The sequence below is a fragment of the Onychomys torridus genome, chromosome 4 (assembly GCF_903995425.1).
Source record: "Onychomys torridus chromosome 4, mOncTor1.1, whole genome shotgun sequence".
Classification (NCBI taxonomy): domain Eukaryota; kingdom Metazoa; phylum Chordata; class Mammalia; order Rodentia; family Cricetidae; genus Onychomys; species Onychomys torridus.
This window is the reverse complement of record NC_050446.1, coordinates 49,172,638-49,188,979: the sequence shown is the minus strand read 5'-3', so window position 1 is coordinate 49,188,979 and position 16,342 is coordinate 49,172,638. Positions and strand designations below refer to the sequence as shown.

The window sequence follows — 16,342 nt, the reverse complement described above, 5'->3', positions numbered from 1 at the left end:
CTACATTCCAGACATTAGGGACACATAAAGAAATGATAGAGATAAAATATAATGATAGAGAGAAATAAAGCATAAAAATCCCAGTCAACACAGAGGGATAATGAATGAGTGTGTGTGTGTGTGTGTGTGTGTGTGTGTGTGTGTGTGTGTTAGTGAGATGGGATGAGGGCCACAAAGTAGAGCAGGGAAGGGGTTAGAAAGTATGTGTCAGGGAGCAGTTAAGATTTTAGATGGGTCATCAAGGGGCAGGCTTCAACAGCACACTATCATTTAAATGAATACCCATGTATTGGGATGCCTATGGGAAGATTATAATAAATGAACCGTTCATCCTGGGTCCGGACCAACTGGGACAAAAACAGAAGGAGAGGACTTACTTGAGAATCCATCATCCATCATATGAGCCAGAAACGCTTCCCTCCATTACTAAAGGACCCCTCAAATGGCTGTGAAGCCTTCTCTGGGGACTTGATCTCCGAGCTCCTTCCTACACTGTCCCATTGCATTATGGGTGACCACTTCCCAACCCTGCCAGCATGTGGTGCTGATGTTCATTTACTTCCTAACCCCTCCTCATGACACAGAGGGTGTCTAATTCATTTCTGTCCTTGCTACATGAAAGTGGTCAGGACGTACATGATGACCCAAAATGACGTTTCAGGTATGATGAAATCAGGGACAAGGAAAGGAATTTTAGTCCCAGGTCGGGGAGTGGAGTGCTCACGTTTTTAGACCAGCTGGGCTCCATGGCTCTACTGGGTAAGGAGAAAATTGTCATCTGTGGGAAAGAATGAGTCCGACACTGCCCCAACTTCAGTTCTGTGGACACCTGGAGCCTTAGCCCGCCAAACTCCAAGTGCCTTTCTTAGGCCCACAGAGGTTTTATGGTTTCTATGGAAAAAGCCCCAGGCTGATACAGATGCCTGAAATTCCAGCACAGCTGCCTCCCATAAATCACTTCTCCTCTTCTCCTTTCTGTGGGAACCTGAGATAGGGGATGGTAGACATCGGAGAAGCCTGCCTCTTCTCACAGTATTTCCGTTACTCCTGGGAGCTCACACAACCTCTGCCATCCTTTTGGACCAGCCACAAACGGCCTCGCCAACTCCTTGCATGGTTTTTAGTGGACAGGAGGGCTTATTTCACAAAAGTCCCAAATACTAATCCAGGCTGTTACCTCCTCCAGAATTCATCTTGACTATGAGCAGGCCTTCCCCAGAGCCGAGTTTGTCAGCCACTGCACTGATGACTTCCTTCACTGAGGCAGCTACGGGCACCCGAATGGTGGTGTAGGTATGGTCCACGCAGTAGACCTTAAACAAAACTTCAGAGACAGTTGGCAATGTGAGAAAATGGTCTTGGGCATTCAGAGAAAAACAGAAGCTCTATACAGTAGTTAGATATGTGTGGTCAGGGCCTGAGCACACTCCCTGCTCAGAAGCCCAGCTCTGAGGTGGGCAGGGGAAGGAGCACTGCACCTTGCTCTGGGGATCCATAAGGTTCCCACAGCCTTCCACGCGGTTCTTCCTAGAAGTGATAATCTTGACAACCAAGCCCTGAGAGAACACACATTCTTCTAAGAGATAGTGGCAATTGAGGGGAGGTAGTGTCAGTGAGGTGTGGGCAAGCATCTCAGCTCTGTCTGCGTACCAGACTCCAAGAACAGGACTTATCAGGAGTCCAAGGGCCACACCCAAGAGCAGGGCTTTTGTTGTTGTTGTTGTTGTTGTTGTGGTTTCCTGGGGCAGATTTTAGCCTGACTATAAATATTTCACATGAGAGATTACTCACCCTCATCAGAACCACGAATAGGCTGGCGCTTCTGGGCCCTCTCGTCCCCTGTGTTGAACTGCTGCAAAAGCACCTTGTGCTGGAAAAGTAATAACCACAGTGACGTAAGGGAGAGCAAGTGACTAACGTGTCCTCACAACTCAGAGAAGAGAAGATGCATGTAGAAGCAATCAGAGCCCCGGAATAAAGCAAATAGATTTTTGTGTATACAAAGGAGCCATCACACCGATGTTTCTGAATAATCATAATGCTACAGGGTACAGACAGTGTTGGGCTCTGAAGACCCCTTACCTTCTTCTGTGGGGCTTTTGCATCTTCTGAGCTACAAGAAGTAGAGAAAGCACACCGTTGAATACCACCATTGAATACCGCCACTACCGTTCTTTCAGGCTGCTTTATTTGTACATTACTTCAATCTTGTGTTAGGCAGTGAAATCACACAATCTCTCTGGGCAGCAATGGGAGACCACTCCCCTTCCCCCCAACAGTCAGAGGTCAGAGTGCAGCAAAGCCACTAGCTCTCATCACAGGCAGATTCTGAGCAGCCCTGAGATTAAGTGCCCTGGCTCCTGGCTTTCAAAGTCAATCTGATCACTTACTTACTCTCCAGTACTTAATCTAACAGTTCATTAATAGCACGGAAAGCCCCCAAATTCACCACTACAAGGACAGGTGTATTTTCAATTAACGGCTTTAGCAGCAAAGAGTGGATTTCCCATATGGGTAACTGTCTTCAAATGTCCCCAAATGCCCACGGACTATTTTATTTGCTGGGTGCTAGCAAAGAGGGCATCCAGCCTTCTCCTCGTCCAGCCTCATTGCCACCTGTGCCTGGGGCCTGTGACACAAATCAGAACATGTTGTGATGAATGATAGACCAGTGCTAGCCATTTCTGCAGGCAAAGACTTTTTTGGGGAGACATTCTAATCATGAGGCAGGCACCTAGTTGGTGAAAGTACACCCCAGAGCCGAGCCCCTCCTTACATTTGTTTGACAATCTTCTCCAGCTCTGGCAGCTGCTCCTTGAAGGCAGACATCATCCGAGCGTCATCTGATACAGACACATAGAATTCCTGTAATCGGAAAAGGTGACAGGGTCTTAACGAGAGCTGAACGGAGCATGGTTCTCTAGAGAACAGAAGAGCCTCGCTCCTAGACCATGTATGTTGCTAGCACCCCCAGACTGTAGTCTCATGGAGAGGAGAGGGTGGGAGGGGACGGAGGAAGGGAGAGAAGGACGGGGAAGTAAACATTTACATTGAAAATTGCTAATGAGAAAAGGTCCCGGAAATAGACAATGGTGATGAAATGACCATCCATGACCTGTATATTTTAAGATCGCTAAAACAATGTTAGGTTGTTTACATTTTACCACAACAAAAATTAAAACAATAAACTGCAGTGAACTTATATGTGCCTGTGTAGAAGAACACAAAGGGCAGTGTTTTGTAATAGACCGCTTGACAATCTACACTTCAAACACTCCCCCCCCCCCCCCCCGCTCTTTTATCTCCAAGAAATTTTAATAATTTCCCTCTCTCTCTCTCCCTTCCTTTCTTTCTTTTTTTTTTTTTTTTTTTTTTTAGACAGGGTTTCTCTGTGTAGCTCTGGTTGGCCTCGAACTCACAGAGATCTGCCTACCTCTGCCTCCCTGAGTGCTGGGATTGAAGGCGTGCACCGCCGCAACCACCACAATATTTATTTGTGCTATTACTTTAGTGTTTGCTGTTTATTTAATATACCACCAGTGTGGTTGTTAATGGTACAAACGCAGACCCGGTCCTCAACACTGTGGGCTTGTGCCGCCATCATATTGGATGCTCTCAGAGCTGGGACCATCAGCCAGTAGTGACAGCAGCACCTATTCCCCGTGTCTCTCAGGAGCAGTGGCCTCCGTGGTGGACCATGGCAACTGTAGTAGTTATGGGGGGAGGCAAGTCAGCACATGGTCTCAAGCCACCATATTCCTTATTTTCAAAATCCTGACTCCTTGAATGACCCTTCCCATCATAGTCTACTTTCTCTGAGGCCTCATCAAAGATGACACAGGAGGCAGGATTCTTTTGGAAAATTAATTTGAGAGCAATAGACTGGAAATTTTGGAACGGAACCACACCATCTTCTACCTGTACAGGAGTGTTCGTGTGAAGTTCTGGAGGAGAGTGAGTACAGTTGTCCCCCTTATCTTGGGAGAGTCATGTCCCCCTGTGTCAGCTACCTGTCACCAACTACAGTCTGGGATACTACATGGAGAATCCCAGAAATAAATAATTCATAGAATTTAAATATTTATTACAGCATATGTAGTATTTTTGTATCAGTTGCTGTAGGTTACCTCCTAGGGTGCTGAATTAGCAAACTTCATTCTGAATAGCTATGTGCAGAAAAAAATAAACAAAAAACCAGTCATATACAGAACTTGGTTCCATTAGCAGTACAGGTCTCTACCAATGGATATGGGGTCCTACCTACTCTAGTGTCAAAGGTCAAAGCTCTGCTGCAGTGAGCCACAGGGAAGAAAGACAGCTGAGCTAGAAGTGGTATTGGCCAGGGAGCAACATCCATTCCAAACTGACTCCTGGCTGCCCTGGCAATTCCTCATTGAATCAATCGGCTTCTTAGGCACCAAACCCACCTACCATTTGTCCTAGCAATCTTCCTCCTAAGAGAGTAAGTAACTAAAGACAGATCTACATGCAAAAAAAAAAAAAATGTTTGTTGTACAATTATTCTGGGAAGGATAAAATGGTACAATACAAGCAGAGATGAGTGGCCTTTGTGGATCATCAGAACTTTTTATTACAAAGATCATACTGACTTGGGCAAATCTTGATGGAGCTAAGTAAGAAAAGCAGCCTGCAAAATGCTGGGTACTAATGTGATTGCACGTCTTTCAAACATAGGAAGAGAAGAGGGCAGCCGATAACACATTGCAATGCTACCACTTGGTGAGTTAGGGTGGTGGGATGAGGTTTTTCTTTATCACACTTCCTCTCTGATAGTGAACATGCTAACAGAGTCGAGACCCAGCAATTACATCTCTATACCATTTGCTGTATACCCCTGTGTTATGGGACAAAAGGATAGTCTTGGAGTGGATGACCCCCACATACCTCCAGGAAAGCCATGGCCACATCATCTTCTTGGAGGAGGTCCCCATACATGGCAGCCCACTGCAGAACCAAGCGGATGACCCGCCTCTTGTTGTTGAGGGCATAGTCCATTCTTTCCTGTTCTGTACCTTGAGAAGGCTGTGCGTGGTAAGTGCCAAGGAGTCAAGGAAACCACAGAGCTGCTTTCCACCCACTTCAACGCGCTACTTGCAATGCAGAGAATGACAGATCCCAGCTTCAGACTGACGCCATCTCCCTCACTGGTCCTCCGAGAGACTCCCCACCATAGGGTCTGAAGCACACACATACACACTCTTGGGGACTCCTGCTCACTTTTACCTGATAGCTGACTGAGGAGTCAGACTACACAGACTAATGTGTTGCCAATATTTCTGTAGGGTCTAGCTTCAGCTGTACTTCACCTCTCAGGATAGTCACGTGATTTCCCAGTGTTTATCTCTGGGTTCTTTGCTTTATCCTGTTGGGTCCCATAAGTCTACCCACATCTTTGGGATCCTCCTCTTCTTCTTCTTCTTCTTTTTTGTTTGACTTTTTGAGACAGGGTTTCTCTGTGTAGTTTTGGTGCCTGTCCTGGATCTCTCTCTGTAGACCAGTCTGGTCTTGAACTCACAGAGATCCACCTGCCTCTGCCTCTTGAGTACTGGGATTAAAGGCATGTGTCACCACTGCCCAGCTTTAGGATCCCCTTTTTTACATAAATTTCAACTTAACTCATTTGGGTGTACACCCTGTCCTGTTTATATGAACAAGCAAGGTAGAAGTATTTAAACTCACTATGCATTAGGGAGAGAACATTTGTACATAATCAGTCCCTTGTGAGGGTTCCAGACCCTCCTTATACCACACCCCCTTCTCTTGCTTAGAGCCACATCCTACCTCATTATCATCTTGTGCACAAATGGCTAGCCATCTTAAGGACAAGCCCTAGGAGGCTTGGGCTGATGTTGTTCATCCTGCGTTCTATACCATGCCTTGACTTTCATCTCAAAATTGTATTTACTCATCAAGAGAATTCAAGACTTAGTTGAGTGCCTACCACATGCCAAAAGTAAAGGGCCATGCTGCCATTGACACTCTTGTAGGGACAGCACAAGTATTTTAGATTAGACACGCTTTTCTTCTTTTAGTGATTTATAGTAGCTCATATCAAAATCACCTAGTTCATAAAACAATTTAGCTTTTACAGTTTATGCCATAAAATATACAAAAAGGACCTTGGGGAAACTCTACTTTACCACCTGGTGAAGACACTGTTGTTTCCTTTGTAAAAATAAGCAAAGCAACAATCACTAAAGGCACATGAAAGGCTGTGATTACCCAGGAAGGGGCAGAGCTGGCTGGGAGATCCAGAGAGCTCTCTTCCCACAGGACCACATTCCTGAGTCTGATAGCAAGCAACAAGACCACCCACATCCTAGCTGATGGCCACAGCTTAGAAGGCATCGGAGAAACCTGCCTCATGGTAGTGCTATACACCAGAGCTAAACCCGAAAGGGCCTTTCAGAGAGAACTATAAATAATCATGATCAAGGCAAACGACAGAACCTTAAAGCAAAGGTTTACTGCATGTAAATGGGTTGCAAAATGGCTTTCATAAATTGAGCACGAGATTCATAAAAAAGAAAATTGCTCAAGCTGTATTGCTACAATTCTCTCTGAGCTTACAATAAAAAGAGGGAAGACAGATCACTTTATGTGAAAATTATTTCTTTTCTGATTAACCCTTTGGTCTCTTGCTCATATATATGCATACATATGTGAATAACTGGGTTTTTCTTTCTTAAGAACTGTAACACTGGTTATAAAGTTTAGTGACCACCACGTACAGCAGGCATCAGCACTGCTGGGGGCTGACTGACCAAACGTGCTGGTCGGCTCAGCAGAGGCCTGGAGAATCTGGGCTTGAGTCCTCTGGTTCCCATTGTCTATTGCTTTGATTTGGACTGAGTTACTGGGAACTACTGACTTCTGTTTGCTCACCTGTGGAATGAGGTGAACTGAGAAACTTCTGGCTTCTCTTCAGATATAGCTAATAACAGCAATGTGAGGTTGATCCAAAGAGAATTAGGGACCACAAACGAACATAACAAAAATAAGCTGCTTTCTCATGGTCTCTTTTGCTTGATTTTACAGTAACTTGTATGCTGTGTGGTGCTATAGTCTCGATATGGTATGTTCCCACCAAGATTAATGTATAGGTTTTAAGTCGTTAATTCAACAATACCACAAGGTGATGCCTTTAAGGGACATTAATGTCTTTGTTGAGAGACTGTATTAGTTCTCAGGAATGGATTGGTTCTTACTAGAGTGGATCACTGTAAGGCATGTGGGTGCCTTTCTTGGCTCTCTTTTTACATGCCCAGTTGCCCTTCTGCCTGGAGCAGGATGATGCCCTCATCAGACACTGAGCAGATGTGGCCACCTTGAACTTGCAGCCTCTGGAACCATGACCTGATCCACCTCTTTTCTTTGTAACTGACCGAGTGTCTGGTGTTCTAGTACAAGGACAAAATGAATGAAGACATGTGGAGACTTGGCTGAGATCAGGCCTCAGAAAGTCCTATTTTAAAACTTCATTTCTGGAGTGAGTAGGAGAGAGTAAGAATGGCTAAGACGGAGGCAAGGCTGTGGGGTTTGGACAACCGCGGGATGTATGAGGTAGTAAAATTATGAAATCTGAATAGAACGTGTTTTAAAGCCCTACCATGCCAGGCTTCTCCAAGCTCACTCTCTACACCAGCTACCTTGACTCCAAGTTGTACCCTCACTTAGGTACTTCATCCTTCCCTCAACCTAGGCTTCTCTCCATCCACTTTGCTAGAACTAAGTGAAAATGTCTATGAAAAACATCTTTCTGATGGCCCTATACTGTGAAAATGCGCATATAGTCCTGAACATGTCATATCAACTTTAAAAGAATAGCACACTGTTCCCTAACTATACGGACTAGAGTCTTTAAAAAGATTTCATTACACAGGAGATAGGATTTTGAGTCACTTGAAGATGGTGACATCATCAAAGGGAATGGAGGTTTCTACTGAGCTGCTGGACAGAGTGGGAGCCCTTGCCCTGGATTTAGGAAAATCACCTCAATAGGGAATGAGGGAAGTGATGATTTGCTTTTTAAAACTATTTATGTGTTTTTTTTTTCATTTGTATAGGTGCTTTCCTTGCATGTAAGTGCACCATACGCATGCAGTGCACACAGAGACCAGAAGAGGGCGTTGGACTCCCTGGAACTCAAGTTACAAATGAGTATGTGCCATCACATGGGTGCTGTGAAACAAAGCCAGCGCTTCTCCAAGAGCAACAGATGCTCTTAGTCATGGAGACATCTGCCTCTCCAGCCCTTTGATTTGGTTTTTAAGAAGCAAATGTGTTTTAAAATAAAACAGCGAACAATTAAAGAAAACTCTAAATTTCTTACAAATATGTGGGCCGAGAAACCACTCAAACTGAGTTATCACTAATAAAGGTACTCCATAGAGGAGGACACAGTGCTCAGTGGTAGGGGTATGGCGGACCTAGGTCCTGTCTCTTGGGTTATTGCACTGGGAAATATGCGGAAATGAAGGGTAGAGGAGACTCTTTCCTATGTGTAAGACAATCAAACAGTCTGAAAGTACAAGTTGGCACCAAGGGTATTTAATCACAATTATCCAGGTTATCTTCACTAAGACTGAGGAAGCAGGACAAATGCCCATGTGCTGGCTGGGCAGTACCAGCAGGACACCTGTGGCTGACAGCCAGGGTCTGTATTGTCCCTGCAAATCAGCACACAGGTTGTTCCTGACCTCTCTGTTGCTGTGGAAATCTAGTTTTGTTTGTTTGTTTGTTGTTGTCTATAATAAATGACAGAATACATAGTTGGGCAAATAAATATGATAATGTTTCAAGTGTATGTAGAAGTTTACGTTTATAAAACATCTTTAGTATGCTCACACGAGCATACACATACAATGCTCCCTACAAACCTAGGAGGAAATATTTAAAGATGAAAAACCCTAAGGTTCTAGGGAAGGAGCTCTGTTGGCTAAAGGCGTCAGAAGTGAATAGCAAGGCTGATGAACCCCGACAGTTCTCATGCCCACTGTTCCAAACAGGGCCTCGGGCTCTACTTTAGTGCTTGTTCTATGTTAGCAAAAATAACTTCATTTGGGAAGTGGAAATCTTTTTTTTTTTTTTTTAACTCTTTGACTTCATGGTTTGTTTTTTGTTGGACTTATTTTTTTATGCATGAATGCTTTTGCCTGCATGTATGCATTGTGAGGGTGTAGGGTCCCTTGGAACTGGGGTCGAGGTGCCATGTGGGTGCCAGGAAGTGAACCCAGGCCCTCTGTGGAAAAGGAGCCAGTGCTTTTAATCACTGAGCAATCTCCCTATATCTCCCTAACTCTAAGGGAAGCAAAATTCTTTTTTTTTTTTTTTTTTTTTTGGTTTTTTGAGACAGCGTTTCTCTGTGTAGCTTTATGCCTTTCCTGGAACTCACTCTGTAGCCCAGGCTGGCCTTGAACTCATAGAGATCCGCTTGGCTCTGCCTCCCAAGTGCTGAGATTAAAGGGGTGCGCCACCATTGCCTGGCAGGAAGCAAAATTCTTAAAGTGAGAGTCCGCTTGTTCTCATCATTATCATCATCATCATCCTCCCCTCCTCCTCCCCTTCCTTTCTCCTTTCACTTCTCGGTTCTAATTTCCTAGAGTCATCTCTAGCCTGAACCACCCAGCTGCTAGAACTGACCAAAACTAGGAAGAAAATGGGGGAGGTGTTCCTGCTTTTCTCATGAAAGCTAAGGATGTTCCCCCACATAGGAAAATAATTGACTTCTTTCACACAGTCTGGCGTTTCCTCTCACAGATGTTTATATTTACAAAACTCAGTTGAGTTAATATTCTTTTTATAGCTAAGTTCCTCTTCCTGTGCTCAAAGCTTCTGCCCGTTCATAGGCAACACCCTGGATGTCTGTGCATTCATCTGTGTGTGTGTGTGTGCGCACACATGCACATATCTATGAGAAGGCCAGAGGTTGGTGGGAGATGTCTTCCTTGGTCACTCCTCATCTTGTCATTTATTTCCCTTGAGACAGAGTCTGTTACTGAACATGGCGCTCACCAAAGGGCTGTCTGTCCAGCAAGCACCAGCCATCTGCCTATTTCCCACCCTACCTCTGTTGCTAGGTTACAAATCATACCTGGCTTTTACATGGGTTCTGGGGATCTGAACCTGTAGTAGAATATTATTGTAAGGTGTGTTACTTTTGCTCATGTTGCATTTGTTTAACTCTGTGGAGCTGTGTTACTGTGCCTGTCTAAAACACCTGATGGTCTAATAGAGAACTGGCCAATAGCAAGGCAGGAGAAAGGATAGGTGGGGCTGGCAGGCAGAGGGGATATATAGAAGGAGAAATCTGGAAAGAGAGATTGGAGATCTAAGAGCTAGCAGCCAGAGAAGGAGGACTCCAGGGGCCAGCCACCCAGCTACACAGCAAGCCATGGAGTAAGAGTAAGATTTACAGAAGTAAGAGAACAGGAAAAGCCCAGAGGCAAAAGGTAGATGGGATGAATTAAGGAAAGCTGGCTAGAAACTAGAAAGCCAAGCTAAGGCTGGGCATTCATAAGTGATAATAAGCCTCCATGTGTGATTTATATGAGAGCTGGGTAGAGGGTCCCCCAGAAAAGAATCAAAGACCAACCAACAGCATGACCCTATGACCTTAGCCTGCCCCCGGCCCCCCCCCCCCCCAGTAGGCACTTCGTTAGTTGAGTCCTCTCTCCCGGCCCTGGAATCTGTTTCTTAAGGGACATAGAGAAGACTTCACAGATAATTAGCTATCTGAGATGGCTCCAAGGAGTGATTTCTGTTCACTTCCACAAATCTACCCCAAATGTGAGAAGGGCTGAAGGTCTGTAAGAAAATACATAGTTTAAAGGGCTAGACTCGTCACTTAGGCACAGCTGATTTCCGATGGAACAGGAATCATAGTTCATAGCCTTTTGATAGCATTTCCTTCAACTTGATCAGAAAAACTGAGGCAGAACAAGATTAAATGATTCCCAAAGTCTAACAGTGAAACTCTCAGGACTGGAACTCAGGTTCTTGTATCCTCCAATAGTCTTTCCCCAGTGGGTGCTGTAATCCAGTTCATATGATATTCATCTCCTTATTAAACATGTGCTATGTAGTAGATTTAGAAGTCTCTTGGGTATGAGAAAAATTCATTGGAGGTGGAGAAAAATGTACGCAAATTCTCACAGCATACACAGAACATGCAAAAAATAACAATACAAGTGCTGCTGCTTGGGTAAACTGAGTCAGGGAGGCCAGAGCTGCTAATGTATGAACTGGACCCTCTGCAGTATGTTCATTGCTGACAGTGTTGCTGTGACTAACTAACCCAACATGGTCACTTCTACCAACTATTCCAGTTCCAGACTCAGCCTTCTCTCTAAAGGGGATGGCTCTGCGTGCAGAAGCACGGAGTCAGAACCCTTCAGGGCTGGGTCCAGGGTTTAAAGACACAGTGGATCTCTACATTTACTATCTGGGGACTGGGCACAAAAAAGCTCTCAAACACTGATTGGTTAACTATCTGAAGTCATTACACAATTGGGAAATGCTAACACAGAATGTACTTTTCCAGAAAATACTTCAAAAATATCACAGCTGCTCCAGACTTTTATCCAAATGACCTGAAACTTTTCTTCACAAAGATGTCAAACACAGGTCATAGATCTGTCTCTGAGGCAGTTTATAATGATTCCAGTGCCACCAGGTACAGGAGGTCCACACAGGTGTCCAAACATCTGGCACACCTCTTAAACGGGATCTTCCACTACTGGTTGCTGAATCTACACGATGACAAGCAAGCTTCCAGGGTGACTGTCTCCACAGAGGAGGACCAGCTGGTTCAGCGTCATGTCCTTGGGCTGAGGAGAGACAGGGTGTGTGTTCGGGGTTGAAAGGGGAAGAGGTGAAGGCCACAGGCAGGCTGCACTCTTTCTACTATCCCTACAGAAGGCTTGATATGCCATTGAGTCATTTTCCCATGCCGGCTCTGCCGTTCAAACACTGTAATTATTTCATATATTTTTACCTAGTTATTATCTTACTCACCACAGGCACCTGTAATTTTTCTGTATTTTTTTAACTGCTCATTTACTTATTCTTAATTCAGCTAATAATGGTGCCATGTATTAAAATTATCACAGGGAAAGTAAGTGAAAACCTCCTAGGATGTGGAGACAGCAGATTCATTACAGCCTACAACAGGGAATAAAAGATTATGTATACTTTTTGCAGTAAGTACATGCTAATTATGCAGCTATTTATAAAACACTTATCAACATTCAAACTGATACTCTTCAATGTTGTTGTTTTTGAAAACCCTGCTTTGCATACAAGATCTCTCCGCTTGCAACTGAAAACAAACTTTGGGGGTCATCTGCCCACCGAGGAGACAAAGCTTTTGCAGTCTTTACCTGATGCCAGACTCCTCTCATGATGGCACAATAATCGTGGTGGTATTTAATGGGATGTCAGGGTTTATAATGTACTTTCACACACACAGCCTCATTTGATCTTTACAACAACCTAGAGAGTGGGTAGGGCAAGGATAATTACCCCTATTATACAAAGGTCTCTCATCGAGGTTAAGCATAATTGCCCATGTGGTTTGCAAGCTGGAGATCTTAAACATGACCTTCTGGCTTCAGAGTACTTGCTCTTTCCTCTCTGAACTGGGGCCTCTTTGCTTCCTGTGTGCCTTTGGGGAACAGTTTAACACGCTGGCCACTGTCCTTCCCTTGAATGAGTGCAGGTCTAGAATGGGATGGTCTAGGCTCACACGTAAGTAGTCTTGCGTAGAGCTTTGAGATGCTCTTGTCAGCTTCCAAGGAGAGGATGAAATGAGTTAACATGGATAAGAGACATCAGGGCTACTTCCGTAACAGATGAAGTGTTTAGTAGACCTTAGGTATGGTACTTCTTACCGCCCTGCTTCTGGAAACCACCCTAATGTTAACACTGCTCAGACCAACACACGTTGCTCCTGTGTTTATGTGCAACTGGTAACTTCAGGCTTCCAGAAGCATCTATGCTGCCATCAATATCTTTAAGAGTCTCTCATTTTCTTGCTTAGAATATTTCTCCTTCATTGATTTTCAGACTTTTCTACTTGTAGAAGTTGCTGCCTCTTAGGAGTCTCCTTTCAAGTTTCAAAGGAGGGGTCTGCACTTTCTTAGAGCCAAGCAGTTAGGACAGAGCCCCAGGAAACACATTGTCAGGGTTCATATTTCTGTTAACACTGGTGGTGTAATTTGGAGCACATTAGTAAACTGCTTAATCTCAATTCTCCTATTGTGAGAAGCGGGGTTGAGAGTCCACACCCTACAGTACTGCTATGAGGCTGAGAAAATGTCTTTGAGGAACTTTGCAGCTTATCTACCAAGATGGTTGGTTTTTTTTTTAAAGCAGAACATCATGTACATATCAACGAATCAAAATTTCCTTACCAGGAAGAAATTCTCAAAACACACAACTGTGGAAGGGAATTGTTCTGATGGTGATATACAAACACTTTCCAGGATTAAATAGGGACCATAATTGTGAGATTTGGCTTCAAGGAAATTTAAGTTGACATTTTTTCCCTTTAGAAATCTAAAGAGGGGCTGAGGAGATGGCTAAGTGGTTAAAAACATTTAACTGCTCTTCCAGAGAACTCAAGTTCAGCTCCCAGCACCCACACTGGGCAGCTCACCACAGCCTCAAGGGAAACCAATGCCTTTGAGCTCCATGGGTACCCACACTTATATGCACATATCCACGTGCAGACATACAATACACATAGTTAAAACTAATAAGTCTTAAAAATAAAACTAAAGAATGTTCCTAAAAGTTCACTTCATCTAAAGACTATGAACCTAATACTGCTTAATTAATCTTTCATCTACAACAAAAACAAGTTTTGATATGCATTCCTGCTGAGAACCCCAGCCAATTCATAAAGACATTTCCAGGTCAGGTTCACAGAGCTATAATTGATGAGGACACTGTCTTCTCAGAACGAAACCCTGTTAGGTTTGTTTCTGTATAGGAAAAAAAATACATAAAAGACGGTTTTAGCTAGAACTTAGTAGCACATCTATATTCCATTTCTTCTTTTTAATTTGGGAAACTAAGTAAATTACTTCCATGTCAAAAGCATAAAATTTGTCCTGACATGCAGCCAAAGAAAATTAGTATGCTAATAGAAAATATTCAACTAAAATTACTGCTGTATTTAAATTTCTATATGTTTAAATATAACCCATTTATCACTTAGGATCCTTTTAGCTTCAGTCAGAATCCATCCTACATAACAAAGACCAAGTATTCACTGACATAAAAAACATGCTATTGGCAGGGTAAGTTCCAGACTGGTCCAAGTGCTGATGACACATTACAGACCCCACGTTTGTGACTGCCGACTCATTTCTGGTTTATTCTAGAGTTCTTCATTTCCCTTATAATCCCCAGATGCTTGGTTCCAGAAACTGGGGCTATAGGCTTCTTGTTCTCTGTCTTAAATGTTTCAAATGTTTTGCCCAGAAACCCAGGAAGCCTCTTTCTGAATTTTCACTGGCCCAGTCTTCATAGAGCCTCAAGATTGTTTGCAAGGGCAGCTAAGCACTAGGCATGCCAGCCTTGACCTCTTATGATGGCTTGCATGCTGCTGAGTCAACTGAGACAGTCTACAAACAATTACGTCCCGTAACACACTCACCTGTCAGTATATTCAGACTCTTTGGTGTTTACTTGGTCCTCTAGGCTAAAGTTTCTCGTAGATGTCAAATGAAATAAGTAATGTACTATTTCTTTTGGCCTCATGTCTGGGGAATGGGCATTGGAAAGTAAGCAAAATGAAAACACTAGCCATCAAGGAGCCAGTCATCAAATTCCAAACAGTGTTAACTCAGTGATCATTCACTAAATTGAGGGTTACAGGAGAATTTAATTCCAAAGCAGAAAATGAGGACACCAGGAGAGCAATTTGGTTAAAAAAAAAAGAAAAAGAAAAAGAAAAAAGAAACCCCAAACACTGAAAACCAAACATTCTATATCCATCTCTCCCTTCCCTTCCCAAATACTGGCATGTTTTTCATAAAAAGATGAATAGAAGTAAAATGTCAGGTGGATTTTTCTCTTTCTCTTTCTGTGGCAGTTGAAAATGGAAAAGTATATAAAATGATAACACGGTCCCATTCTTGCATTTACAACTATCTATCAGGCTGGGGAGATGGCTGAGCTGATGAGACGCTTGTTGTATAAGCATGAATAAGTAGGGTTGGTACCTAACATCCACCTAGAAAAGCCAGGTTTGGTGATGTGTGCTTGTAAGCTCAGTGCTGGAAAGGTGTGGGCAGGTAGATTCCTGGGGCTCACAGGCCAGCCCAGCCTAATGACCTAGCCCAGTGTCTGAGAGAGAGACCCTGCTTCAAAACCCAAGGTGGATAGGTCCTAAGCAACAGCACTCAGGTTAACTTCTACCCTCCACATATATACATGTGCACACACTCGCCTGCATATGGGCTCACACACACACACACACACACACACACACACACATACAGACATACACACACACATATACACATATACACACATACACACACATACACACACATATACACACATACACACACATACACACATACACACACATACATACACAGACATACACACATACACACATACACACACATATACACATATACACACATACACACACATACACACACACACACACACACACAGAAGGAGTGGGAGAAGGAATGAGAATTTTTTTAAAAGTCTATGTCTACATGTATTACAAAGGATGACAAGAATACACACCAAAATGTTAGTCATAGTTATATCTGGGAGATGATAAGGTTTTATATATGGGCAGCTTTAATTTTATTTTTAAACTAAAGGAAAATGGAACTGAATTTTAAATACAGATTTTAAAAAGATTTAAAAAGCTGGAGATGAAAAGTATAGGACGTGAACAAATATAATTTTAAGACTCATTATAAAGCACTTGTATTCATCAGGTCAAATCATGTCCAAAGTGTAGTTCATGAATAGAGTCGCTCTCATTAGCACATAAAAGGCTCTGATATTAATGTTAAACTGGGTTCTTCCACCTCTTTTCCATGCTGAAAGCAAACCTGGGAGAGATGCACAATGTGGAGTAAGGACAGAATAGGTGTCAGTGGCTCTGGGCTCAAATCTTTTCTGTGCTGGTAATTACCTTTCTCCGAGCAAATCATAATTTTTCATTATCCTAGTTTATTGATTTGGAAAAAGAACAGTGGAAAAAAAAGTACTGACTACTTCTTTTGAGGGCTGCTCTGAAAAGTCGGAGATGTCAAGCACTTTGAAAACACTCTGTGCGTTACCA

General features: G+C 43.3%; 1 protein-coding gene across 4 annotated transcripts in view; it reads right to left on the bottom strand.

Annotated features, from left to right (window-relative positions):
* Rapgef4 (Rap guanine nucleotide exchange factor 4) overlaps window positions 1-16,342 on the bottom strand; it is a 269,226-nt gene that overhangs the window by 28,691 nt on the left and 224,193 nt on the right. For all 4 annotated transcript variants that reach the window (XR_004944679.1, XR_004944680.1, XM_036183312.1 and 1 more), the window contains 5 exons: window positions 4,906-5,056; window positions 2,777-2,865; window positions 2,083-2,113; window positions 1,792-1,870; window positions 1,178-1,324 (listed from right to left, as the gene is read on the bottom strand). Coding sequence is in view for 2 of the 4 variants with exons in the window: in XM_036183312.1 (XP_036039205.1) it covers window positions 1,178-1,324; window positions 1,792-1,870; window positions 2,083-2,113; window positions 2,777-2,865; window positions 4,906-5,056 (497 nt within the window). In the remaining 2 variants the exon portion in view is untranslated. The remainder of the gene's footprint in view (window positions 1-1,177; window positions 1,325-1,791; window positions 1,871-2,082; window positions 2,114-2,776; window positions 2,866-4,905; window positions 5,057-16,342) is intronic.